The sequence below is a fragment of the Rhinolophus sinicus genome, chromosome 14 (assembly GCF_057876585.1).
Source record: "Rhinolophus sinicus isolate RSI-liver-muscle chromosome 14, RSI-T2T, whole genome shotgun sequence".
In the NCBI taxonomy this organism is placed as follows: Eukaryota; Metazoa; Chordata; class Mammalia; order Chiroptera; family Rhinolophidae; genus Rhinolophus; species Rhinolophus sinicus.
This window is the reverse complement of record NC_142514.1, coordinates 101,340,456-101,367,835: the sequence shown is the minus strand read 5'-3', so window position 1 is coordinate 101,367,835 and position 27,380 is coordinate 101,340,456. Positions and strand designations below refer to the sequence as shown.

The 27,380-nt window shown below is 54.5% G+C and overlaps 1 protein-coding gene across 34 annotated transcripts in view; it reads left to right on the top strand.

The window, feature by feature from the left end:
- The first annotated feature begins 3,147 nt into the window (after nucleotides 1-3,147).
- Nucleotides 3,148-27,380, top strand: part of PHLDB1 (pleckstrin homology like domain family B member 1) — a 46,333-nt gene continuing 22,100 nt past the window's right edge. For 13 of the 34 annotated variants that reach the window (XM_019716266.3, XM_019716262.3, XM_074335371.2 and 10 more), the window contains exons 1-8: nucleotides 6,432-8,932; nucleotides 9,594-9,717; nucleotides 10,710-10,880; nucleotides 18,267-18,392; nucleotides 20,081-21,420; nucleotides 23,803-24,084; nucleotides 24,524-24,664; nucleotides 24,775-24,912. In XM_019716266.3, the coding sequence (XP_019571825.2) occupies nucleotides 8,873-8,932; nucleotides 9,594-9,717; nucleotides 10,710-10,880; nucleotides 18,267-18,392; nucleotides 20,081-21,420; nucleotides 23,803-24,084; nucleotides 24,524-24,664; nucleotides 24,775-24,912 (2,382 nt within the window). In that variant the 5' untranslated portion in view covers nucleotides 6,432-8,872. Of the gene's footprint in view, nucleotides 3,408-5,488; nucleotides 5,628-6,429; nucleotides 9,718-10,709; nucleotides 10,881-15,431; nucleotides 15,634-18,266; nucleotides 18,393-20,080; nucleotides 21,421-23,802; nucleotides 24,085-24,523; nucleotides 24,665-24,774; nucleotides 24,913-27,380 lie in introns of those variants that run through there. The other 21 variants (XM_088791426.1, XM_088791424.1, XM_074335375.2 and 18 more) reach the window with 19 other exon arrangements.

Genomic DNA, 27,380 nt, shown 5'->3' with positions numbered 1-27,380 from the left:
GTGATACTCAACATGGGTCTCAGTGAGGGTGAGGTTTCTCTGTCTTGTCTTGTAGGCTTTAGAGGAATCTCTGGAAAGCAAAAACTCAGAATTGACTCCCCTTTATTATGCACCTCTCATTACAACAATTCTCCCTCCATTCTTGCCTGCTTTGGTAAATACAATTGCAGCTATAGAGCTTTGAATCTACTGGAAGATCCACAGGTAGGTTGGTTGCTCTGTATTGCTCTCACCCAAGGGCTGAGGGCATCACTGCAAGTGTCAGTCTCATTTTACTCTGGGGAGTTAGTGATTGATGTGGAAGCAAGCCTTTAAGAATATTAGACTACCTTTCTAAACGAAGCTGTTGCCCCTCTCTCAAACACAAGAGGTCAAGCAACCAGGCAGTTTATAGATGTTTGGGTCACTTCTTACAACCCCTACCTCCCACCTAAAGAGTTTTTTGTCTTGTTCATAGGCAAGGGCTAAGTTATTTAGGGCTTAGTCCAATTCTGGAGAGTTCCCATAGATACACTCAGATCAGGTTGATTAGCAAAGAGGGGCTATTTGAAAAAGGCATTACAAAATCAAAGCAATGAGAGAAATGGAAATAGGGCTCATTTCCCATTCTTTTGCACAAATGAATGCTTCTTTTCAGCTTATAGGAAGGTCTTGAGCCATGGAGGTAGACAAGACCAGTTTTCTATCCTTCCCAAATTTTCCACTCAGCTTGGATTTATCTTAGCTTTGGGTGGAAGTGTGGATTGTGTCATTTCTAAGACAAGCTGAGAAGAGAGTTTCTGCTCCTTTGCAGCTGCTGAAGAAAGGTTTGAACTTTTTCCCAAGTTGGATGCAGCGAGGAGTTACTTGGCACCATTGCTGCCACCACACCTACACTGATGATGCCTGAGTTCAGGATCCAAAGAGGACAGAAAGGATAGTTTTCTGGGATAGGGTGTGTATCTACAGGGCTTACTTGCTGTAATGAGCAATAATCACCTCTCTGGGGCTGGAGCAGTACAATTTCAGACTGGAGGGACAGAGGTGGGAAATATGCCTAAGGCAAAGGCAGGAGGGGTGTGGAAACCCACTACTGACATTCAAAGCTAAATGCAGAGGGCTTAAAAAAATCCACTCTTCCTTCCACACCCGGCCTTTGCTTCCACTTCGGAAAGTCTGAAGCATGCTTGGAAAGCTGTTTTCTGCTTTCTTCCTCCTCCCCCTTTTCTGAACTCCCAGCTGCTCGACCTCTTGCGTAATTGTGAGAGCACTTGAGTTTTTTGATGTGCTCCAGATGTGGAGCCGGGTGGGGGTGTATTGTAGGGGCGGTATAGGTCTGTAGTCCCCTGAGTGCTTTAACTGTGAGAACATAGGGCCTTGACACAGCAGAAGTGGACACAGTGCACAGAGCCTTTAGCATGGGATCAGCTGGTCTCTGGGCTGGCAGGACAGGAGTTGAGAGCTGTTTCAACCCCCTGCCTCATTATCAGCTGCCTCCATGGCAGGCTTGATTATTCCCTGAAATTCCTCTTGACCAAGATGGTAAAGAAGAGCTGGGAGTTGTGCAACAGAGTTAAGAGAAAAGTCTGAGGTACCCCAATTTGAGCCCCTTCCCTCAAATGCTGGGTCTTGGCACATAGGATACAACAGTTTGGGTTTTGTTTTACCAGAAAAGCCTGAAAATTACTATTGTGATCTGCCTCATGAAAAGTGGCCAGAGTCAAAATACTTTCATGAGCTTCAAACAGTATGAAGACAGGAAGAATAAGAGCCTCCCCCGCGCAACCCCACCGCACACACACATCACTGGGCTTCGTGGTATAGCTCATGCTAGGGACTGAGTGACCTGTTCCCTACAGCAGGTTGCTGCAAAGAGCGTCCTTCCCCTCCCCCTTTGTGTCCGTTGCCTGGCTCCGGTCAGCTCCAGTCTCTAGCCATGCCCCCCCCCCCCATACTAATGCTGGTCCTGTCAATGAGTGACCAAAGATTCCTGCAGTTCAGCCTCCTGCTGTTCCTCGGTTGGGGAGAGAGGGCACCAACTAAAGCCATTGAGTCAGAACAAGATTTGTCCATGCCAAAGAGAACACATTATTTTCTGTGATCCACCCCAGCTGGAATTTATGCCAGCCATGGGGGCTTTCTGCTCCCTCCTTCAGTGAGGAAGAGTCTCAGGAGTCCCTCTAGTGCAGGTTAAAGAAGTTCAGTCCTGCTGAGTTCACCTCCCTAGGGCCTCCGCAGTCAGTCTCCTGGGGCATGAGCTGGCTTTGCAAGGTAAGGTTCCACTGTCAGCGTTGGATTTCGGGTTGGGGGTTGAGGTGAGGAATGACTTCAACCAGACTCAGTTTCTAGTCTCCTCTTAGGTTTTTAGCCACCACCACCCCCTTTCTTTCTTATTAACTCCCTACTCCTACAGAGACCCAAACTGCTAAAGCATGGTGTGCCTAACTGTGTATCTATAGCTTGCCTCCCAATTGGAATCCAGCAGGTTGGGATGGGGTGGAGCTACATGGGGGCAAGATGTTAATTCTCAGCTTTCCTGTGCTTTACAGTTTGCATGGCACTTTAATATGTCTTATACCTATCCTTAGAAAAATTTGCCAAGCCTGATGTGCAGGGTTATCAACCCCATTTACAGCTTCATGATGGTGCTTGAAAGAGGGTGAGGAGAAGTGGAGACAGGGGGCAGACCTGGGTACCCTCAACAAATTTTCTGGAGACGTTGAGTATGTTGTAGGGCTACAACTAGGGAGGGGTTCACTGGGAGCCGATGGAGGATTCAGACATCTAGGATTTTAAAAGGGGGGGGGGGAGAAGAGATTGAGAAAAAAACCTGTCAAAAACATCTTCTCAGAAAAGCCTTAAAGCCTAGGGGTGTAGGGTGGTCTAGAAGTTCGAAAGGGGAGAGGGGGAGGAAGGAGAGGAGTGTGTGTGCGTTGGTGGTAGTGGAAAGCCCAGCTGCAGAGAGGAACAAAGCGGGCGCTGTGCAGGCGGGGGGTGGGGGTGGGGGGAGGTGCTGCTATGGGAAAGGGTTGTGTGTGTGTGTGTGTGGTTGGGGGGGGAACCTTGGGCTCCAGCGCCACAAGGGCGTCTTCTTTGGCTGGCCGGGCCGACCGGACGGGGGACGGGGGCGGGGACTAGCGGGGAGGGGGGCGGGACCCGTTCGCTTTCCTCCTACTCTCGGGGCTCCTAGCGAAAAGCCAGTGTCCTCCTGAGCCTGAGGCCGCGGCGGCCGAGCCAGGTTGAGGGACTGGTGTCCCCCTCTCCCCAGAGGTAAGGACCCTCCCTCCCTCTACAGAGCCTGCGGGCCTCGTTCGCCGTGCGGCTGGCACTGAATAAGGGGAAGTCCCTGGGGCCTGGCGAGAGCCCTCGTATCAGCTTTGGGCTAGGGCCCCCGGAAGAAACCAGTGGGGACAGTGGGGATGTCCCAGGTGAGTGCGTGGGGGCGAAAGGGGCTTTGTGGGGAGTGGGCGCCCCTGCTCTACAGCGAGCATCTTGCTTTTGCCCTCACGAGCTGCTGCCCGCGCCGCCGCCAGAGGGGGCCCTCGCGCCCATCCCCTGGAGGGACGCCGATCCTAGCTAGCCCCAGCAAGACTTTCTGCGGGTACCCAGAGGAACCCGCCGACAACTGCGGAGTCCGGTCCGCCTGCGCCCCACGGCTCCTTCTCTCCCGCCCACGCAGGACTGAGAGCCCTGCACAGGAGGGGCTCCCCTGGGGCATCGACGCTCCGGTACCCGGCTGGGTCGCTTTGACCCACGAAGAGGGATGCTGAGTCGGGCTCCGAGGCATGGGTGGGTTCAGGAGATGGGAGGCACGTCTGGGACATACCGGGCCCGCCCCACGTCTTTTGGGGTCTGGGAGGCCGGATGGGGTACCCTGGAGAGTGAGTCCCAGTCCCTTGACAAACCCGTTTAGTCCGGATCCGAATCCCTTGCGGAGTTCCCCGAGCGCGGCCAAGTCATCCGACCTCCTCCGAGATGGGGAAGTGCGGGCTGGAAGGCGGGGTGGCTGGGGGCTGGGAGGGACCGCCCGGCGCGGGGGTCGCGAGGCGCCCGCGGACTCTTCTGCCGAGGCGGGCGCGATCGGGGGCTTGGCCCGGAGACCGCAAGACCCCGTGGGGACCCAGGGCGCCGGGGCGGGGCTGCATTCTGGGTCCGTTAGCTCAGCAGTCCCGGAGGCTCCCGGAGGCTGACTCATCGCCTCCGTCACACACAGACACAGCTCCCCACCACGTCGGATGTCCCACGCGGCAACACTCACAGCGAGCCCAGCCTGCATAACTCATGCACACGCCACAGCCCCCGAGTCTCTCACCGCCCTGAAACGCGCGGAAGCTTTACACACACCCAGAACTCTACACACTGCACAGCAGCGCAGCCCTCACATGAAAGCGCCATTCACACCTGTGGCACCCGCACTCACGCAGTTCTCGCACAACCCCATTCCCACCCACCCCCGCTGCTCACACAACCTCACACGCAGCCCCCACCCCACTCACCTTCACACACGCAGTCCCCCTCCTCACACCTCTCACACGCAGCCCTCACACCGGCAGCCTTCTTACACACGCAGCCTCTCCATACACTCACATCCCTCACACGCGCAGCCCCCTACACACACACACACACACACACACACACATCGCCGCTACACACGCACTCCTCCTTCCCGCAGCTGTTCCGCGGGGAGCGGGCGGTGTCTGTGGGGCCACCCGTTTCCCCAGCCGCGCAAACAAGCGGCTCCTTCTCCCCGCTGTGCCAAAGAAAGGCCGCTTGTCCGGCGTCAGCCGCGGGCGGGGCGGCTCTGCCGGCGGCCCAACACTGCGGCCTTGTCCCACCTGGCGGACACCCTACTCCGCCTACGATTTGGGGGATGTGCACTTCCCCGCACCCCACCTCTACCCCTCACACAAATAAAAAGCGGAACCCGAACTATGCTCACGCCTCTCTCCCCCGCTGCGTGCCCTCTCTTCCTGGACCGCCTGCGCTCTCCCCCACTCCTGGGCCCCGTGGCTGCCCTGTCTCCCTCTCTTCCTTCAACTCCCGGTCTCCCCGCCCCGCTGCTTCCCCTCCAACTGCCCTCGGTGCCTTCCGCCGCTTCCCCGCTCCTCAAGGACTCGTCTGTCCTCAGTCTTCCCCATCTCTTTTCTTGGTCTTCCAGTTCGTCTACGTCTCTGTCCCTGTCTCCCCACAACTCTGCGTCCCCCAGACTCTATCCTGCTTCCCCATCTCCTTCCCCTTCTCCCCACCTTGCTGCCCTCACTTTTTCTCCCCAGCTCTCATTTTTCCTTATCCCTCAGTCTCCCGCTTCCCTTTTCCACTCCAGAGCCCTTCGTCTCCCCTTCCCGGTCGCATCCCTCCGCAGACCCCTCATTTTCTTCATCTGTCAGTTGAGTTCTCTCATCAGCGGGCCTTTCCACACCCCACCCCACCCCAGCCCCCGCCCTATTCCGGCAACCCTCCCGCCGAGCTCCCAGCCTCGGTTTCCTTCCCGACTCCTTCCTCTGTCCGCGGCCCTTCCCCGAGGGCGGATGTGCAACGGGAAGGCGAAGGCGTCGGCGGGCCGAGAGCATCTCGACTCAGCCTCGCAGGCCTCGGGCCACAGACGTGCTACGCCCGGGGCGAAGCCTCGGCGGGTCCCCTGGCCACAGGTGAGGGGTGGAGCGGCCCGGCAAGGACCCGGGGGAGCGCCAGAGTAGGGGCGCCACCGAGGGCCGGGCTTCCTTCCGTTCTGGGTCTAGCCTTGGACCTTTCGTCTGCGGCCCAGCTTGGAGCCTGGATCTCCTCCTGTGCCTGTTGGTTCCAGATCTTTTCGGCCCTTCCTGGGCCTCCCTCCACCCTCATTCGGGTGCCGAGATACCCAAGCGGTGACTCTGGACGCCCCACTCGGCGGAGAGGGCTGGGGACTGGGTAGGGCTGCTGATCCCACTCGGCGAGGAGGCCGGAGTGGCCGGACCCGAGCGGGGTCACCTGCCAGCTCCCGGGCCTCGCCCCATACACCCTGTTCACATCGGCACCAGACACCCAGGTCTCTGCCACCCTGCTCTGTGGAGGTGCTTGGGCATCTGTGCCCGCGATGCGGGAGGGCTACCGAGAGCCGGCGCTGATGGTGGCGCTTCCCTCCCACCCCTCAGGCTGGAAAGCGGTACTCGCAATGCAGGAAGCTTTTTTCTTTTCTTTCCTTCCTTCCTTCCTTCCTTCCTTCCTTCCTTCCTTCCTTCCCTTTCTTCCATCCTTTCTCTTTCTCGCTCTCTCGCTCTCTCGCTCTCTCGCTCTCCCTCCCCCTCCCCCTCCCCCTCTCCCTCTCTCCCTCTCTCCCTCCCTCCCTCCCTCTTTCTCTCCGTCTCTGTCTCCGTCTCCGTCTCTCTTTTGGCAGCGGGGCGGGGTTTCCCAGAAAGGCCGCAGAGGTCGGGCGGGGCAGGCGAGATGGATAAATACGGCGGGAGGTGGTGGGTAGCCCAGTCCGACGGAAGCGGGTCGGCCGGTTGGGGGCGCCCAGGCGTAGCGTCGCTTCGCCATCCAAGCCAGAGGTGAGGTCCGAGGACAAGGCGCCCCCAGGTGGCTGCTCTCTGGGCCGCGACGCAGCCCCTGTGTCAAAGCACCGCCTGAGTACTGAGACGCGTTGGTTCTGCAGTATCTTTCCACCTAACCTGGATTAGGTTTCTGAGCTGGGGCCACAGCCTCGCACCTCCCAATCTCTACATCTTTTCTTATCTTCGTCTTTCCCTTCGCCTGTCTCCTTACCTCTCCCTCTCCTTTCATCTCCTTATTCCCTTCTCTCTTCTCTTCTAATCACTCTTGTTCCCTGTCAACCTTATCCCTTAACAATCTTTATCTTCACTTGAAATTCGTTGGTGTAAATAAATGAGCACAGCTGCCTCGCAGGGTGATAGCGACAAGTGTGACCAATGAAGAAACTGAGGCTCACAAAAGTGAAGTGACTTGTTCAAGGTCATAAAGCTCATACTAATAACTGGCATGTTTATAGTGCTTTGTACTTCACAAAGTGCCATTTAATAAAACCTGAATCTCCAGACAATCGTTTTAAAAAACCTAACAGTTTTATTGAGGTATAAAGTATATACCATAAGATTCACTTAAGGGTACATTCAATAATTTTTAGTATACTTACAGAGCTGTGCAACCAACTCTCATCACAATTTAGTTTTAGAATATTTCTGTCAGGCCAAAAAGAAATCTTGTGTCCATTTATTAATCACTCCTCATAACAGGCAAGCGCTAATCTGATGATCTTTTTTTTAATCATTATTCCATTTTTATAGCAAATGATCTGATACTCAGAGACAAGTTAAGTAACTTGTCCAAGATCTCACAGATAATAAATAATAAAGTCAGGGTTAAACAATAAGTGATGATGCCTTTCCTTCATCGTTATTTACTGTTTTGTTTTTCTTACCCTTTGTTTTATATAAACTCCCCATTCCCAACCCACTGTCTCTTGCCTCTCCTCCCTCAGAGAATGCTGAGGGATTTCCCTGAGTTGAAAGAAGCAGTACAACAGTCTCTGTCCCTGGAAATGTTTACCCATGACCAGCTCTCTGGAGGAGGTGCCAGGCCAGCTTGGGCTTTGTTATAGATTAATGGCCTTTGCCTTCCCTCTTTCCAGGCAGACTTGGGATGGGCCCCAGGCCTTGTTTGGCCTCTCTTCCACCAGCGTGGGTGGAAATGGTGACAGAGATGAGGCAGTCCAGGCCCGGAAGGGTGGAAGCTGGGAGGGTAAAATTAGTAACTCTATGGCGGAGGCTCTTGGGCCCCATTGCCAGGGTCAGACATTCCTTGGAATGCCGGCTCCTGCCCCCACTTGCTCTCCAAGTCACCTGGTTGATGGCTGGAAGAGAAAGTGGAGGGAAACCCTGCATTCTTGGGTCTCCCTCCCTACCTTCAGCCACATTCTTCTCAGCTTTACCCAGTAACATTTCAGCAACAAATGAGAAGTTCTCACTTTAGCAAGTTGATCAAGGGATGGGCATGTAGGCACACATTAGTACACAAAGGTCCTTCCTCACATTTCTTAGGTTCCAAAAATGTGAGCCAAGAAGAAAGAGATGGGTGAGGAAGAGTTCAAGTTCTGGTTCCGAAATCTATTTTACCCTTGGTTCTAAGGATCTAAGCTTCGTAAGCACCAAATCAGGTTAAGACCCCAAGATCCTATATTCCCAGTATTAGTCAGTACTGAGTTGGGGTTTTTTTTTGGTTTTAATTGTTTGTTTGGTTTTTTGCTGATTGTGTGGGGGTGAGATTGCTTTGTGAGGAAGAGAGGGTGCAGGAGTTGAGACATAAAAAGATGGCAGGAATGGTTGAGTTTTTCTTGTTGTGTCTCCTTTAAGAAAACATCCCATTGAGACCCCTGGGAAAAGAGACAAAGGGAGAAGAAGAAAGGGAAAGACTGGGGAAGGAAGCTCCTATCTCAGCCCTGCCACCCAGCTGGGGGCCCTCTGGCTAACAGTGCCCTTGGAGAGGGTTCCTTGGATTCAGCTTCTCCCACTAAGGTCGATTTTCCCCACCCTGCTTACAGCTCCAGATGTCTAAGGGTCCTCAGCTGTCAAAACCTGGGTCCTGGGTGTCAGAGGCAAGAAAACCCAGAAATACAGGTTGGGTCTTATAGGACTTTTTGTGCTTTTGGTGGCAAGGGCCGGGACTGGTGTGATGTGGTAGCCATCCTGTGGCTGAAGATGTGGCACTGCCTTCCCCCCCAGAAAGCTCCTGAGCTGCTTCCACTTTTCCTTCAGCATAAACATACTGGAAATGACAGTGCCTGGTGCTGCCCCTGCCCTGAGAGCCCTGACACATAGCCTATTCCTTTCTCTTTTTTGCTCTGGCCTCCCACCTCACCTGCTTTCTGCTGTGTCCCCAGGAGCCCTAGAGACCTAGAACCATGGACACTCTCAATAGGAACCAGGTAGGCTCTGGATGCAAGACCCAAGCAATGGTGCAGGTGAGTGGGGTTTGAGCCATGGGGCAAAAGGACTATTGGTGAGGATGGGTTTGGCTCCTCTATGCGCCTGTGGTCCCAGCCCAAGGATGAGAGCAGCAGTTCCTCTCTGCCCTTCCCAGGTCCCAAGCCTATTAACAGCTAAGTCTTTATCTGAATCAGGTTAATTGGTTTACCCAGAAAATACCCTTGGAAAGGCAGCAAGTGGTTTTCAGACTGAGCTGTATTCCTCTCCTCGATCCATGTCACCACCCACTCTTGTGATTTACTTTAAAAGGGGCAATCATTAGCCAAGTGGATTGCCACAGACAAGTCTACAGGGACAAGTCTTGATTGGCTCTCTCTACAGTACCCCCTCCTCTTACCCAGTGCCTCCCTGCTCCCCTTACTTTCTCCTTGTTTCTGTCTTAATAGACAAAGGGGGTAGTTAAGCCAAGACTTGAGATAAATCCGCTGGGACAAGTTAGTGGCCTAGATTCAGATCTAATTACAATTTAGTGGAATAACGCTCTATGCAAGATTTTGTGCTAAGCCTTTCAACACCCTCAGAGCCCTTTGGAGAAGGGAAGTGCTGGAGAGAGTGCTGGTGTGACCGGGACTAGGGTGGTAAAGTGCTGGCCTGGAGTCTCTAAGGATGTTTATCCCCCACCCCCACTGCCTGCAGAAAGGACCCTTGGACCTGATAGAGACAGGCAAAGGGCTGAAAGTGCAAACTGACAAACCCCATCTGGTGAGCCTGGGCAGTGGGCGACTCAGCACAGCTATCACCCTTCTCCCGCTGGAGGAAGGTAAGTTGAGGGACATCCCATCTGCCACCCCTCCATCCTTGTAGACATTCCTGCCATGGGGTCCAGACATGTGTTGGGCCCTTTCTGCTGTTGGCAGTGTTCACCTCTCCCAAATGGGAGGCTGTGCCATTGCACCCCACCACTTTGCTTCCCTTGTCTCTGGCTCCCCAGACTGCCTGCCCTTTTGGGTAGATAATTTGGCTCCATGACTGGGATTAAAGATCAGCTTAAAAACAAGGAGGAGAGCACTGAAACAAGAGAGCACATTGCTCTTAGCAACCGGTATGGCCAAGAAGAGAGGGGGCCCCACTCCAGGGCAATGCCTGGCATGGGAGAAGGTACTGGTGGAGAATGGAGAGATGGGAGTAGGGCAAATCTCTCAAGATAAGACCCTGGCACAACCTCTTCACTTTGCAGCTTCTGCCCTTCCTCTCTTCTCCCCTGGCTGCACTTATTGCCTGGGTGATACTACATTCCTCACATTCTCCAAATACCAGTTCCAGAGGCTCTGCCAGGGGAACGTCTGTACATGTAGAAGCAGCGAGAGGAGAGGCTGCACTGAAGAGAGAGGGAGTAAGGGAGGGCAAGGATTGCAGGTGGTAGAATGGAGGGAAAGAAGAAGAGGGAGATTTAGAAGAAAAGAGGGGGGAGCATGATGAAGGAGACAAAGGACTTAGGGAGGGAGAGTTGGAGAAACTAAGGGAGGGTCTGCAGAAAAGAAGTCCCCCTTTTCTACCTATCTATGGAGTCTGAATCCTACTGTACTCTGTGGGCTTTCCCATGTCTGGTCCAGAGTTTTCTCTGCCTGAGAAGAGCTTCTACCACTTACTGTCTCAACCAGGCTCAGAGGTCCAAAAGTGGTGACTAGTGGTGGGCAGTGATTCTCCCTGGAGTAGGAGGTGGAAATATAGTTCCACTGTGGTTCTCTTTGCCCTGTCCCTGGCTCCTCAGCCTGGACAAACCCTCTGACTCAGTTTGCCTCCTGTTTTCAGGGAGGACGGTGATTGGCTCTGCGGCCAAGGACATCTCACTGCAGGGTCCAGGCCTGGCTCCAGAGCACTGCTACATTGAGAACCTGCGGGGCACCCTCACCCTCTACCCTTGTGGCAATGCCTGCGCTATTGATGGGTTGCCTGTCCGACAGCCCACCAGGCTCACTCAGGGTAAGGTTTGATACCTAAAAAGAGGGGGCCTCTGTTTAAAAGCTTGTGCATGATAGGTGCAAGGGGAGCTTGCTGTGGTGGTTACCATGGTAACTGCCTGAGTGACCATAGTGGAGTGGGGTGCTCAGGTGCATCTGACATGCCTAAACAACATCCCAAACCCCTCTGGCATCCAGATTTGTCTTCCGCCTGCTTTTCTTCTCTGGTCACCCCATCCTTCCTTTCCACACCACAGGGAAAGAAGAGTTTCCAATTCTTGCTATCAAAGGGCATGGGGAGTGGTTGTGTGATCATTAGTGGTTGTTAGGGGAGAGCAATTGGAGCAGCAATGAGGGGAACAATGGCATTGTGCCATGATGCCAAGTGGGAATTGTGTTCTGAAAAGCTGTAGAGGTTGGGGAAAGGAAGATAATACCACTTGATGGGGATTGGGCAAGGGCAAAATCTGATGGCAAAATCTGAGGACATGCCCACTCCTGTTAAAACACTGTTGACAGTAGCTTTTGGGTCATGAATATGGTTACCACTCTGTTTCCCAAAGCAACAGGCCATTCTGTTGTGTAAGGTAGCTCTAGGGGCCCCTAGTTATTATGGTGACCAGGCAGGTAAGGGGTTAGCCCAGCTGGCACTTTGACAGAACAAGTGTGTTTGCCCTGGCCATCAATTTATATGGTGAATCATCATCTTAGGGGAATGAGAAAAGCAGATTAGGGTGGGGAGTAGCCGTGGGGTTAACATGAGGATGGGAGCTCTGGGCTAAGCCTGGCTCTGAGCAGGAGGACTGTGTCCTGGCATCATTTTCTGAGGCCTCTTACCACTTACTGACTACCGCGTTTCCCTGAAAATAAGACCTAGATGGACCATCAGCTCTAATGCATCTTTTGGAGCAAAAATTAATATAAGACCCGGCATTATTATATTATATTATATTATATTATATTATATTATATTATATTATATTATATTACACCTGGTTCTATATTATATTAAAATAAGACCGGGACTTATATTAATTTTTGCTCCAAAAGATGCATTAGAGCTGATAGTCCGGCTAGGTCTTATTTTTGAGGAAACACGGTATAAGCTCCTTTAGAGTAAAAATCCCACTCACTCTATTTTCCCTCTCCCCTTTTCTTCACACTCCTTGGGGTCTCTTTAAATGCTACTCCCTTCACAGCTGACCCAGGAGACCCAGCCTTGCCCTACTCTTTTCTTCCTGCCCTTGGGTTAGTGTCTGGTGGACAACTGATTTCAGGGAGGCAGGCTTGCCAGCAGCAGCAGGCAGGCCCTTGCCGCCTCCAGGGCTTCAAGGTCTCTGACCCCCACAGGAGAGAAGGAACCCCCATAAATTGGGACTTTGGCTGTAATGCCATCTGGTTCCTGATAGTCCTCTTCAATTTCAAAGAGAGCCTTTTCCCAAAGATTTGAGTGCATGGAAGTGAGACAAAGTGACAAGGAGAGGTAGGGGCAGAGTTCAAAGACTTCTGGAGAAAGAGCCCAGCCCTTACTACTCCGGCCCCAAATCCCTCACGTTCATGGGCAAGAACATTCTTCCTCCATGTTGTGAGCAGGGTGGAGGAACCAGTGATCTTGCCCATCTTCCCAGTGCATCATTTAGCTTCCAGAGAAGAGGGAGGGCCTGGGCCAAGATGGATTCTTAGGCATTTCCTGTAGTTCCAGTGACCCCCAGCCCTTTCCTAGCCAAAAGCCCAGCCTGCCAAGTATGTACCCTACTCTCTTCTGACCCTAAACCTCCTTCCCTTTTTCTTCCTCCCACCCCACGGCCTTCTTGTCTAGGCTCGCCTGTCCCAGAAGCTTGGCAGCCTGGGGAGGGGGAGGCAGAGGCACAAAGGAACGGGTGTTCTTTCCAGCACTCCCCCTCCCCTGAGCTCCAGGAGCTGAGGGTTTCCTTGTCTCATCTCTGGAGCAAGGCACCAAGCCCAGCCCTGCCTGGCCCCACTCCGGACATTCTTGGGAGTGCGTTTCCCTGGAAACTGGGTGGCTCTGGGGTGCATGTGCTATCTCTGTATTTCTGTGTAACTGGAGTGTGTTTATGTATCTCCGGATGTGTCTGTGACTCTGGGCTTGTGTATCTCTGTGTTTGTATCTTTCCTTGTGTTTATGGATCAGAATGTTCGAGTGGAGGGCAGGAGTGAACTCAGGACTTATGGTGCTCCTATGTGTCTGTGAGAACTCATTGGCCATGTGCCTATCTGTGGGCATATGTGCACATTTTCCCTGTCTTGTTCCTGTGATCCAACCTTGTAGAAGGTACCCTCCTCTTTGAAAAACAGAGGGCTACCCTAGAAATAACAAGGAGACTGCTCTGGCTGGGCCAGGCCTTAGATGCATCATTCAGGCACTGTGCCCAGCCATAGGCAACTTGGAGAGGCACACAACATGACTGGAAGAGATGGCAGTCACAGGCTCTTCCAGTAGGAATGTGCCTGGGCCATGGGTGGGGGAAGGTAGGCAGAAAGCAGATGCCAACCTTTAGCTAGAGCTATGGACATGGGAGCCTGAAGTGAGGGAGCCAGGAAGATCGTGATTCCACTCTCATACCCGGGGATCTTGGCACAGCCCACGCTGCCTTCTCTACAGAGCAAGAGGTGGAGCTGGGAATAGGACCAAGGAAATGAGGAGGAATCTTAATCTGGGTCTAGGCTGCCACACCCTGGGACCACAGCACCAGACCACATGAAAGATCTGGGAGGGGACTAAGTAGAGGAGGGCCTAGAAAGCCACATACTCAGGGCCCAGGCTGTCTAGACAGTAGGTCCCCATCCACTCCCAGCACTTGCTGCCAGTGCCTGTCTCCACAGCTCCTTCACTCCCGAAGCCCCTCATTGGTGGGGAAGGGCTTGTGTGAGGCCAGCAGGGGAAGCTCCCTAGGACATGGCTGGGGAGTCAGGATTCCTGGGTTATCCAGTTGCCTCCGTCTGGGATTCAGGACACTGAACCTTTTCCTCTCCCACCCAATTATCATTTATTCCTTCTGTAAATGGGACTGAAGCTGTCAGCTAGCCTCTGTTATAAGACTGATAAAGATCTTGACTAATAAAGCTCGAAGGAAGGAGAGAAAAAGCAAAGACTCCTAGCTCTCCACTTCTTGTGCCTGTCTTTTACACTATTTAATCACCGGTGGGCATCCTCTGTATCTGCCCAGCTGGCCCTCACAGTTTCCAGACCGATGAATCACTCTTCTTGAGAAGATTTTTTTTAAAGGTTCCCCCTATTTCGCATTTGACCTTATATGATTTTTTCCTTTTTCCTTTAGAAGGGGAATAAGATACATGTGCAAGTGTGAGTGTGTGGCAGTATGTGTAGGTATTCAGCAAGAACGGAAAAATCGCTTGACTATTTCTCTAAGGAGGTTGACTTTTGATTTCAGAGTGTCTCCAGGGACTGAATGAAAGGATATCTGTGCCTGAGTGAGTATGTAACTAAGAGGGGGGTTGGTGCCTATGGGGTTGTATGTGTGAGAATAAATGTGTGTGAGACAGGGCATGTTTGACTGGGATGTTTTTGTGACTCAATGTACATAGCTAAAGTGGGGTCTGTGTGACTGAGCAAGTGTTGCTGTGTATCTGAGAAAAAGTGTGTGGGGCTGTGTGAGTGTTGAGCACATTGAGTGTCTGAGAAAACACAGTGTGTCCCTTAAGGCTCTGGTGTCCAGACGCCAGGTCCCTGGAACTCTCTGGGGCCCAAGCTGGGTGGTAGGTACTTGCCTGACCCAGAACCCCTGGAGGCTCCAGAAGCAGGTGACACTATTTCCCAGATGGAAAGGGTATCTCATTAGGCTGGGGCTAGCACAACTGGTGGTTGTGGTTGGGAGGTAGGGTTGGCTTCTAGAACCCTAGGCAAGTGGGCTGTCTCTGAAAGGGCAGTGCTTGGTCTAGCCTGGTCTGTAGGGTGAGGTGAGCTGCTTGGAAGTGTAGGGAGCAGGGAGAGGGCAGAAAAGGAGGTGCTTAGGTTGGAAACAGGGGCTGGGCTCAGTGCTGCTCACATTGCACAGGGCACTGCTTTGGGCTGAACTTCCAGCCCCGGAGGGACCTTATCACAGTGGCAGACTGAGGGCCAGAGCAGAACCTAATGACCTAGCTGGATCCCTGTAAGTTCCGGTTGTCTCTCTTATATGTAGAATCATGGAATGTCAAGAGCTTAACCTCTGCTGTCATTGAAGCCAACCTCCTCATTCTGTAGATAAGGCCAGAAGGTGTGACTGGCCCCAGGTGACCAGCCAGTCAGGGGCTAGGCTGGCCCCATCCTAGGCCTCTGGTGACTTCCTACCACAGTGGGTTCTCAGGGAGATCCCCTTCTCACTCCTGCCTTCTGGCGCTTTACCCTCTGGTCTCTCTACTTACCTCTCACCTTTCCTTCTGTCACCTCCCTTGAACCTTTTTACACCCTGCCCCACTTCTACTCCCGCCCTGGTGCCAGAATCCCGCGCCTGCACCCTCTCCGCATCCTCCCGCCCCGCCCTCTCCATCCCGCTCCCTTCTCTTCTCCTCCATCACTTCCTCTTCCCCTCCTCCTCTCCTTTGTCCCTCCCCCTGGCTCCCTTCCCTCGCCGCTGGTGGCAGGTCCGCCCCTCCCCGGGCATTGGTGGCTGCTAGCTGCTTTGCTGCTAGCTGCTCGGAGCCTGGAGCGGGCACGCGGGAGGTCGGCCCGCCCCCTCAAAGGCCCGGGGCGGGCCGGGACATGGAGGGTCCGAGCTAGTGGGGGCGAGCGGTCCGGAGGTCCGGGTTTGGCGGTGAGTCCTCAGCCCGGGGCCAGCCGCAGCCCGCAGGCAGCCGGGTGTGGAAAAGCCCGGGGTAGGGGGTGGGGGGCGAGCAGGGGGAAGGGTCCTCAGGCCCCTCTTTGGGAGCTTGAGGCTGTGAGACTCATTTGTGTCTGAGTCCTGAACATTTCTGAGTGGGAGGTCTGGGCTTGAGGCCACTCCTCAGCACGGCAGACTTCATCTTCCCCAACGCCAGGCAGTCCCTTCCATAGGACTGCCCTCTGTATGGGGTTGAAGGGTCCTGGTTAGGATGAAGGAAGCCTGTGTTATGGCTAACGGGGGTCTCTGATAGAAAGGGCCAAGACCCTTCCTTCCATCTTCCCCTCATCCCAGCCTCCCTCTGGCCAGTCCATGCTATTTGTGTGGCCAGCAGGGCAGTGTGTGAGCATGTATGCCTGTGTCTGTATGTTTCTGTGAGTGTGTGTGTGTGAACCTGTATGAGAGTGTGTTGTTTGTGGTGTTTCCCGTCTGTGTCTTTCAGAGATAGAATCCACCCTCTCCTTTGCCCTGCATTTTTTTCCCCTCCAGATGTGCAGTGCCACCACCAACCTGCATACTGCTGGGCCCTGAGTCCTTTGGGGATGGGGGCGGGGGCACAGACCAGAACTTTGCCTGGATGAGAAGGGGTTCTTGGGTTTCCTCAGTGGGCTGACCTTTGGAGGTGTGGGGCAGGAGTGGGTAGAGAGGTTTCTTCCCAGAAATAGGCTGGCTAAGCCCCTGGGGGCATTGGATGAGAGTTGGGGCAATGACTGGGGCCCCTGAGTGCAAATAGAAAGTTAATTTGGGCAGAAGCTGGTCTGCTTTCAGTCTTGCTGCCCTTCTGCTGTCTCTATTTATACAGATTCAGCTCTGCTGCCTGGCATCACCTATTTATAGAAGCAGCATAGCCACACCCCCTGTATAGAGGAGGAGGGTGAGGGGTAGAAGAAGGGGCAGGGAACTCCCAGCTATAGGAGCCAGGGCTAAGGGTCCCTAGGTGCCCACAGCCTCCTTGTGTGGGCCTGGCACTGATGGGCTGGAATCCACCCAGACTCCCTACCTTCTTCCCAGCCTGGATTGTGTGGTCCGACTTCTGATCTCCCTTCCCCCCATCAATCTAGGGTTGAGTGGATCCGTCTAGACCCTACAGACTCATCATTAATTAGCTCATTAAATGGTTGAAAGGAAGGGGAAGAGCCTGGCAGGGCTGTTTCTGAAACAGCTGTGGCTGTAATTAGGTGGACGGGTGGTGGGCTATTATTTATTCCTGTTATGATTACTCTGGGATGGGCTCCTCTGATTGGTGGCTTGGCAGGGAAAGCTTCCTCCTCTCCTAACCACCCATCAGCCTTAAGAATTGTTGGTGCCCGCCTGCCTGGGAGGGCTTGTGGGTGTGCCAGAGAAGTGGGTGGCTTTGTCCACTATAGTTATCTGTTATGGGCTTCTCAGCCCACTGCCCCCCACCACACAGCAGTGCCCTGGATTCCAGCAACAGGCTTTTCAGTGAGGGGCCTGCTGATGTAGCCACGGGCCTGGGATGCCCATGCCCTTGTGGCCTGCCTGAGCGGAACTGTCTCAGTGTCCAGGAATGTAGACTTCCCTGCCAGTCTTAGCTCAGACTGGCATGAAGCTTGGGGTGCCAAGTGGCACCAGATTGGGTAGGCAGGAGGCCGGGGCGAGGGGCCAGGGATGTGAACAAATTGGAAGGGTGGGTGGTAGGGAGCATCGGGGCTAGGGCTTCTCCCAATATAGTGTGTTTTGTAGGAGTCTTCTAGCACCTGGTGTGGCCAGGAGTTCTGCCAGCCAGGCTTAGGTGCCTATGGACACACCTACCACTGTGCACACTTCTGGTGCCTCTGGCTACATTTTCTGGCTCTCAAGTACCCTCCCCCTTCCATGCACTCTCACTTCCTGGGCAGGACTGGACTTGTGTCTGCTGCCTGGGAATGTGCTTGGCTGAGGCTAGGCCCTTTGGCCTCGGCTTGGCTACATTCCATGGGAGATGTAGGAGCAGAAGGATGTCAGGTCAGAGGGTGTGTTTGTCAAAAAGACCTTGGTGGCCGCTCCCACTGTTGGAGCCAGGAAGCAAATTCTGGTCCCTGCAGGGGCATCTCACGGTTTTCCCCTGTCCCCTATCGTAGAACTTTTTTGTGATCTTGGAAGCTGCTGCCTTCCATCCAAGGGGCAGATACACGGTCATGGGCACAGGTTGGTTGGCGGGACAAGGGGTCCACGTTCTCTGAACAACCACCCCCATTTGCGGAGCACTTTAACATGTGCTGTCTTAGTGACGCTGCCAGCTCAGAGGCATTGTCCTCACTTCTCTAATGATAAAGCTAGAGTCAAAGGTGAAGTGACTTCACCCGAAGGTCTCACAGCTAGTAAGAAGAAGAGTTAGGCTAGTACTTGGATCTTGGGACTCACAAACCAGTGCTCTTCCACTCTGCCCTGCGCTATTGATCCCTGCCAGTGCCTATCTCAAGCACAGGCAGGGTCAGTCATGGACCTTGTGGACACTGTGAGTGCAGGTGGGGATGACCCTTTGGAGCCTGGGGTGAGCCTGCTAGTACCGTAGGTGAGGGCTGCCTGAGCCCTGCTGCCCTTCCAAGCATTTTCTTTCTCCAAAGGCTGCATGTTGTGCCTGGGTCAGTCCACCTTCCTCCGCTTTAACCACCCAGCTGAAGCCAAGTGGATGAAAAGCATGATTCCTGCGGGGGGCCGGGCCCCGGGGCCCCCCTACAGTCCTGGCCCAGGTAGGTACCCGGTTGGAGCAGGAGGTTGGGTTGGTGGTACCCCCTGGGCAGTCTGCTTTGCCCACTCCAGTCACGCTTACAGTGTCAGGGCAGGACAATACCCATGATCTAGGCTTGCTGCCACCTGCCATGGGCCACTGGTGAAGAATGCCAGGCAGTCTGGCCACTGGGAGAGATCCAAGAAATGCTGCTTGGCTGAAACTGGGGAATCATATGCCTGAGAGATGGAGGGTTCTGCCAGCCTATGTCCCACTGCCCTGGAAGATGCCACCTCAATGTCTGGGACCCTGACCCTCTTGTGTCACCACCAGGGAGCCTCACCCTGAATGGGCAGAAGGAAGCATTAGGTTGAACCCCTGTAAGCGCTGGTGGGTCTTACCTGCTGCTAATCATCCCTGGGCCTTGCCCCACCCCCAGGCCAGGCCATGCCAGCTGACGACTCAGTGGAGCAGCTGCAGTTTGTGTGTGAATTATTGATTCCCAGAGGAGAGTTGGTGATTGTCCCAGGGAACCAGCACAGCTCCCCTCAGCCCAGATGCTTAGGGGGTAGGGTGCAGACCAGGAGGCTGCCAGAGGGCCTACTATCCCAGACTTTGCATGTGCATTCAGTTGGCTGTGGGATGACAGGTGTCAACATGGTGTTGGGACAGGTGGACATGTATGTCAAGTATATGTAGCAGGGTAGCATCAGTGACGTCAATGGATAGCCTGGGGATCTGAAGAAAGATGGGTAGTCACTGGGATCACCACTATCCATAGTAACCCCCCTGACTGGTCCTCCTACACAGTTCCCATAATTTTGGACCCAAATTCAGTCTTGCAAAGGCTTTTCCTTCTCCTCCTCCACCCCCACCTCCCGTCTTTTCTAGCCCCTAGGGAGCTAAGAAGCCTGGGCTCCCAGTCTACTCCCTGGTTAGCTTTATCCTGACCCCACTCTAGCTTTGTCATGCCACTCTGTCAGCTGTTTGGGGCAGTGGTTCCAGAGACTCCTGGTTGATTGACTAGGGCTGGGGCAGGGCAAAGCCTTTTGCTGGTGTGGCTTAACGGGCTAATTGGAGGCACTGAGCTGCACCTAGTTGCTGGCCAGCCTGGCTTCCAGGAACTAGCCATCAGTGCCAGGCCCTTCCCTTACCTCTGAATGGATAAAGTATTGCAGCACTCACTTCTTGCCCAGCTTTGGAGGCTTTGTGTATTTTTTCCCCTGGGTCTCTGCTGCGTTGGGAGGCCCTATGTCCTATTAGACTGGGACACCCCTGGAACTTTTGGCCAGCTCCATAGCATGTCATCCCTTTTGCGGAATGTTCACCTGCTCTCCTGAAGGATAGGTTCAGGAGGTTGGGGAAACCAAGGCAGGGAGCAGCGTAGTCCTGGGGTGGGTCAGCAACAGCTAGGCCTAGAAGAGCCTGGCATTATTCCCACGTCTGTCCTAAGTCATAAAATGTTACAGCCAGAAGATCTCTGCCCATCCTCTTTCTTTACAGAAGTGGAAACTGAGGGCAAGGTGACTTGGGTAAGGTTGCACAGCAGGTCAGTGGCAGAGCTGGCTCCAGAACCCAGATCTCCTGGTTTCTTCTCCAGAGTCTTTGCAGCCCAACTCTGTTAGGAGGAGGTGGGGTAGTGCCTTTGCTATTATGCAACTCCCCAAAGTCAAAGACCAGGGCCCGAGGCATCTTTGCATTTTCCTTTAGCAGAATCAGAAAGCCTGGTGAATGGGAACCACACTCCACAGCCTATAGCCCGAGGACCCTCGGCCTGTGCCAGCCACAGTTCCCTGGTGAGCTCTATTGAGAAGGACCTGCAGGAAATCATGGATTCACTGGTGCTAGAGGAACCTGGAGTTGCTGGAAAGAAGCCTGCCACAACTTGCCCACTGGTGCCAATGGCTAACGGTGGTCGCTACCTGCTGTCCCCCCCAACCAGCCCTGGTGCCATGTCTGTGGGCTCCAGCTATGAGAACACCTCTCCAGCCTTCTCTCCACTTTCCTCACCAGCCAGCAGTGGAAGCTGTGCCAGCCACTCACCCAGTGGGCAGGAGCCAGCGCCTTCCATGCCCCCACTGGTGCCTGCCCGTTCCTCCAGCTACCATCTGGCTCTGCAGCCCCCACACTCCCGACCTAGTGGTGCCCGCTTTTCTGAGAGCCCGCGGCCGGGCAGGAAGGGGTGTCAAGAAAGGCCTCCCAGCCCTGGCCTCCGGGGTCTGCTGACAGACAGCCCTGCAGCTACTGTCTTGGCGGAGGCGTGCAGAACCACTGAGAGCCCCCGGCTAGGTGGGCAGCTGCCTCTGGTGGCTATCAGCCTGAGTGAATGCTCAGCTTCCAGTGCCCACAGCCAACCCACCAGCATTCCTGGCAGCCCCAAGTTCCAGCCTCCAGTCCCTGCTCCCCGAAACAAGATTGGCACACTTCAGGACCGCCCTCCCAGCCCTTTCCGTGAGCTGCCAGGCACTGAGCGGGTGTTGACAACCAGCCCCTCACGCCAGCTGGTGGGCCGAACATTTTCAGATGGGTCAGCCACCCACACCCTGCAGCCTCCTGAGAGTCCCTACCTGGGCCGGCGGGGCCTGGAGAGTATGCGAGAACTCCCTCCCTTGAGCCCGGCTTTATCCAGAAGGGCTCTTTCCCCCATGCCCTCCCGGAATACCCCAGATCCCAAACTAACCAGGGAAGTGGCAGAGAGTCCCCGACCCCGGCGCTGGGCAGCCCATGGGATTTCACCAGAAGACTTCTCCCTGACATTGGGGGTGCGGGGCCGTAGGACACGGAGCCCTTCACCCACACTCGGCGAGTCCCTCGCACCCCGCAAGAGCAACTTCAGTGGCAGGCTGAGCCCAGCCTATAGTCTGGGTTCTTTGACTGGGGCTTCACCCCGCCAGAGCCCCCGTGCCCAGAGGAAGCTCTCCAGTGGGGACTTAGTCACTCGAGAGCGGAAAAATAGCATCACAGAGATCAGTGACAATGAGGACGACCTCCTGGAGTACCACCGGCGGCAGCGCCAGGAGCGGCTTCGGGAGCAGGAGATGGAGAGGCTGGTGAGCAGACGCCAGGGAGGCTGCTGACATCCACAGCAGGGTGTCTGCCAGGGTGTGGGCAGGCCAGCTGACAGAGTGGGAGGGGCCCATGGACAGGGCCTGGGCTTCTCAAGCTTCCCCACTTCCAGGATATACCGTAATGACTATTATCTCAAGGTTCTGGTGCCCTAAAGAACTTTCTTTGAAGTCTCTAAGGCTTTATTTTAAATTCATGCTAATTTTGCATTTATTCTGTAACACAGCATTGGTTTCAATGTATAAATTAGGTTTTATATTATTTACCTGAATACAGTGAAGGTCTGGGAAAACAGGCCTTGCACCTCTCAGTTGGAGAAGCAGGTCTTCATGATGAGAAGGCTGAGGCCCAGAGGGCAGAATGGGTTTGTCCAAGGTCACACAGCAAGTTCTGGCAGAGCTGGAATTGGAACCCAAATCTCCTGTCTTTTCAGGTCTTGTTCTTTAGAAAAGCCCCTAATCCTTTCTTCCTTTACTTTGGCATCTAAAAAAGGGTGGGAGCTGCTCCCCCTGCCACATGCAGGATCATCTGGGAATGTAGGTGTCAGGGAAAAGGAAGAGGACAGGATGGGCAGCCCCTGGCCTGCTCTGGGGCAGCCGGTGTAATTGTGATAGTGCCTTGGGGTGCACTTGGGGGCTGGGCGTGGCTTTGGGCAGCTGTCCTGGAGATGGCATCTGAGCTGGGTGGGGGCTGGGCTTCCCCAGATAACACAGGGAGCTCTAGGGGCTCTGGCTAGTGTGTACACACTTGAGCACAGGTACAGAATGGATTTTGCCCTTTCTCCTGTGTGAGCAAAAGAACAGGTTTTCCCTGGGAGTGGTTTGAAGAAGAGAATCAGAATAGAGGAGGTTTGTCTGGAGACCCTTTTAGAAGCGGTTGAGACAGCTTTGGCTGAGGTGAGGGTGTCAGTGTGTTTGTGTCGGGTAGGGGAGAGATGAGGCAGGATTGACAGTCTTCTGTGGCTAGATCTTCTCTTCACTGCCTAGATGACAAAGCTTGGCCCACCCTGGCGGCTTATCCTGGAGAAGAGGCAGTGAGCCTAGCACAGGCAGAATGGTGGGCCCACCCAGCCTCCTCCAGTTCCTCCATTCAGCCCCCCTCACACACATGAGCACACACCTTACCACCAGCCCTGACCTGCCCCACCTGCCACTTTAAATCTTGGAGGCTGCCTGCCTTGCCCCTCCCACCTCAACCAGGCTGCTTATCTGGGTCCTGGGGTAGGGGTGGGGGCACTGGCCCAGCCTCCTGGGTGCTGAGGCTCTGTTCCTGGTTGTTGTTTTTTTTTTTTGGTTTTTTGTGTTGTTGTTTTTTTGCCATGGAACTGGGCAAGCAACAGGAGGGAAGCTGGGTAAGTGCTTCGGGGGTCATGGCCAAACCGTACATGGTGAGAGACATCTGAGTTTGAGGGACCCTGGAGAGCCATAGGAGTCTGGGGTGTTATGAATGGGAGAGGGGGGACACAGACCCATAGTTTGTACTCCCAGTACCCCTCTCTCTGAGCCCCTGAGTGGTATCTGGGTGGGCTGTGTGTAGCGAGGGGGCAGAGTAAGTGGCAGGGCCATAAAGCACTCACATGGGCCTGGGCATTTAAGTGCTGGCAGTAGCCCACCCTGCCGGGAAGGAGCCAGGAACCAAGGGCTGCCTGAGAGTGACTTGGAGTTGAGGTAGAGATGAGGCCCACGTCCCAGGTCTGTCTGGCAGTGTGTATACATGCTGAGCACATCTTTGTGTGAACTGTGTCAGGTCCCTGTGGGTCCGTGGGTCTGTTTTCCAGCCCTGTGTGTCGATGCCAAGCTGTCTGTATGCTAAACTATGTTGATCTGTGTGAGTGTGCGTCAGTGTGCATTTGTGCACGTCAGGGCTGTGTCTTTGTGTGTACCTGCCTGTTAATGCAGCCTTAGGGCACGTATTGTCTCCCTGTGTGTCAGTGCTGGTGTGTGTGGGTGTCTTTGTGTGCCCTTGTGTCGTGGATCTTCATGTATCCATGTCAGCATGTGAGCACCTGAGTGTTTATCGTGTCTCATTCTGGTCTTTAGTCTGCCTACCAGTATGTGTTCCCAGGTGTGTGGGCTGTGTCTCTATGTCACGAGGAAGTCCACCGTAGGATAGAATGAGAAGGGAAAGGAAACAGGAAGACGGGAGGGGCTAGCCATGTGGGCAGGTAGCACAACAGCCTTCTCGGGCACTCTCCTTCCCTCTGCCTCCTCAGACCTTGGAGTTGGGGTTCTCCTGGCTTGATTCTGAGTCTCAAGCCCCTAGTATCCTAGTTCTCTCTCCTGACAGGACACTGTGCCTGGCTGGCTCTAGTCCCACCAGTACCCTGCCTCCTCCCCCTCATGCCCTGCTCTGTCCACCCTTCCTAGGAACGCCAGCGCCTGGAGACCATCCTGAACCTGTGTGCTGAGTACAGCCGGGCTGACGGGGGACCTGAGGCTGGGGAGCTGCCTAGCATTGGGGAGGCCACGGCAGCACTGGCACTGGCAGGCCGCAGACCCTCACGAGGCCTTTCAGGGGCCACTGGGGCCTCTGGGCGGAGCAACGAGGATCCTGGAGGTGCCAGCCAACGTCTGTGGGAGAGTGTGGAACGCTCAGATGAGGAAAATCTTAAGGAGGAGTGCAGTAGCACTGAGAGCACCCAGCAGGAGGTGGGGTGTGTGTGTGTGTCACCTACTCTCACAGTGAGGGGGCTGAGGTGGGCCCTGCTAGGAGGCAGAGGAGGTAGGCATGGGTGGTAGAAGCCAAGGCCCAGTGAGGGGGAAGTAACTGAAGGATCAAGTTTGGGAAGAAATCATGGATGAGAGGTGTAGAAATGAAGCAAGGAAGAGAGAGGTGTTGATGAGTTTGCCAAGCTATAAATATGCTTTATGACCTGCCTTTCCTTGGGGCCCCACCCAGGCCTGGCACTCAGTGGTAAATCTTTATTTCATTTAAAGAGCCCATATTGCTCCCCATGCAGGCAGGGGAATTTGTCTTCTATCTCAGTCTACCTGCCCCTTCCAAGTGCCCTGAGGAACGGGTATCCACTCTTAGTCTCGTCCTGTAAGGCTCTCCGCTTCCCCAGCTGACAGCTTCCCTCCACTTCAGCATGAAGATGCACCCAGCTCGAAGCTCCAGGGAGAGGTGCTGGCCCTCGAAGAGGAGCGGGCTCAGGTGCTAGGGAGAGTGGAGCAGCTCAAGGTCCGCGTGAAGGAGCTGGACCAGCAGCTGCAGGAGTCGGCCCGAGAGGTGAGGTGCAGGCCCTCGCTGGACTTTTCCCAGGCAGGGTGAAGCCCCCCAGTGTGGCCTGAGTCCAACTGCCTTGACTGGCCTTGATGTGGACCCTGATATTGCCCCAGGCTGAAATGGAGCGGGCGCTGCTGCAGGGCGAGAAGGAGGCAGAACGGGCACTGCTGCAGAAAGAGCAGAAGGCAGCAGACCAGCTGCAGGAGAAGCTGGTGACCTTGGAGACGGGCATCCAAAAGGAGAGGGACAAGGTAACCAACAACTGGCCTGGCTCAGTGCTGGGACCAGTGACCTTGGAGAGAAGGAGCAATGCCTTATCTGGGGCCCCTTACCCCTTACCTCATCATCCACCCTGCAGACTGGGTGGTCTCTGTGCCCCTCCAGGGGCAGGGGCCTTGTCCTCTGTGGAAGGTACCAGCTTGGAGAGCAGTACGGGCTGGGCTGATGTCTGGGGTCTCCTCTGTCTGGGTCTCTGCTACCTCTGGGTGCCTGGTTGCCTGCCATTCTGGGCCCTTCATGGCTGTTCTAGGAAGTACCAAAGCCCTTCTTGGGCAGTGAGCACAGCCCGAGGGACTGGTGTTGGGGAGTGATTCAGGTCTGGGTCCCTCCATCTGGAGAAGGTCTCCCTCCAAAGCATGCCTCAGGTGCTCAGGACGTGGTCTTTGGGAGATGGCCCTCAGGTCTCTGCTTCCCCTGAGCCGTCTGGATCTGCAGCCTCCCATCCCATATGGTGTCAGCTCCTACCCCTGCCCCTTTCAGATTTTGTGCCAGCCTGCAGGGGCCGCTCCGTCCCACAGGGGCCGTGCCAGCCATGTCCAAGATGCCCAACATGTGCCAAAAGCTCTGAAGTGGAGAGGGGCCATCTATTTCTGGACTTGACAGTATTTTTCCAAGAATTCATTTTCCTTCTGGATTTTTTCGAGAGTGTTTTCCTCCTCCCTCTCAATTTTGAAGCTCTTAAAAATTCTTTGACAACCCCCCCTTTTTTTGAGCTTTGGCTCTGGCCCCCAAACCACACTCCCAAATTCTGTGCCAAGTTAACTTCACGCTTACCAAACAGGCCTGCACTAACGCCCCCTCTAATCACTGTCCTGGGCTCTCCGCATGCCCCTAACTGTCGGTGCCACCCAGGCAGGGCTAAGCCATGCCTGCTTTTGTACTAACTCCATGGGCACCTCTGTGCCCTTGGCCTCTCCCCTCTAATGCTGCTTTCTTCCTTTCTTGGTGTGGGACCCCAGGGTTTTGATCAGAAAGGAATGGGCAAGGGGCATAGCTCAACTTTATAGGACATTAGCAGGATGGGTACAAGGTTGGGGGAAATACATGACTTAGGAGTTTCTCAGAGTGAAGAACTCCTCCCATTTGGAAAAGCCTGGGTGCTGCCTCCACAGACTGTTGGAGGGAGAGGCATACTGTCCTCCAGCCATCTGCCCACCTTCCCTCCAGAGCAGAGGGGTAAATAGGTCCAGTTGTGGTGTCACGGCTTGTGGAGGCCTGGGACAGGGATCTTGGTCACATAGTGGCTACCCTTCCTAGCTTCCCCTTGAGGCTTTCCAAATTCAGGTACCCCAAGCAGAGGGTGGAAACGGGTAGCCTCTCCCCTTCTTCCGCCCAAGTTGTCCAGAACATCGGGTATTGTAAAGGCTGAGTGCTGGGACCCCAGGAACTGGCCTGATCAGATCCTCTACTCCAGGGATGGGGGTGGGATATTAGGGTGGGTGGGGGCAGGACTCAACATAGGGTCTTATCCCCAGTGAAGCTCAGCATTTCATACGGAATCTGCCTAATTTGATTTCTCATTGACCTGGCATTGCCTGGAGGCTTGGACTTTGTCTTCTCTCTGGGCCCAGTTATTTGAGGTGGTGGCCATGGTCTCCGGGTCTCACTCAGCATCCCTCCCCAGCCCCCAGCCCGTGGCCCCACTCTGGCTTTGGAATCAGTAGTCACAGTCTCTCTTCTGCCTGTTCTTCTGCGGGGTGACTCACCAGCTCCACCCCTCCCCTTCCTGCCCTCAGAGGTGTCATCTCGCCCCAGACAGAGCCATCCACCTCCTCTCTGTACCCACTCCTGGGGCTTCTATTACCATGGCAACGGCTGAACTAATTACAACCTTCATCCCGTTGAAATTCAGCCTGCTATGCCAGCACCCCACCCCCCACCCTGGGCAGGAGGGAGGGAGACCAAGGGGGTGGGCTGGGGTTCCCTCTGCTGCACTGCTGTAGCTTCAATGTCCTCAGCTCCTGATTCAAACCCAACCTCTGGATTTAACTCTCACCATATCCACCCTGTTTCCCAGGGTTAAATTTTGGTCTCTGGGCAGTGGAAGAGGGGGAGATTACAAGAGCAAGAGGCTCTGTGCTTGTGACGTGGAAACACTTTTGGCCTTGGCTGGTTTGGAGAGAAAGCAGAGGGCCTTTTCTTAGGACCTACCCAAACGTTTCTAGGGACTCCAAGAGACCAAAATTTCTGCCTGGGTCCCACACTTTTGCCCTTGGTGCCCCATCCCCTGCATCTCTGAGTCCTGTCTTACACCGCAGCTTCCTGCTTTTCCCACTCTTCCCTCTTCCCTCCTTATTTCCCCGTTCTACTCTTTTCTTTCTCCTCTTCTTGTTATTCTCCTATTTCAGTCCTCATCTTTTTTTCTCTTCTGTCCCACCCCCATTCCGCTCCCCGTTTCTCTCTCTCCTGCCCTCCCGACCCTGCCCCGCCCTATCGCCCT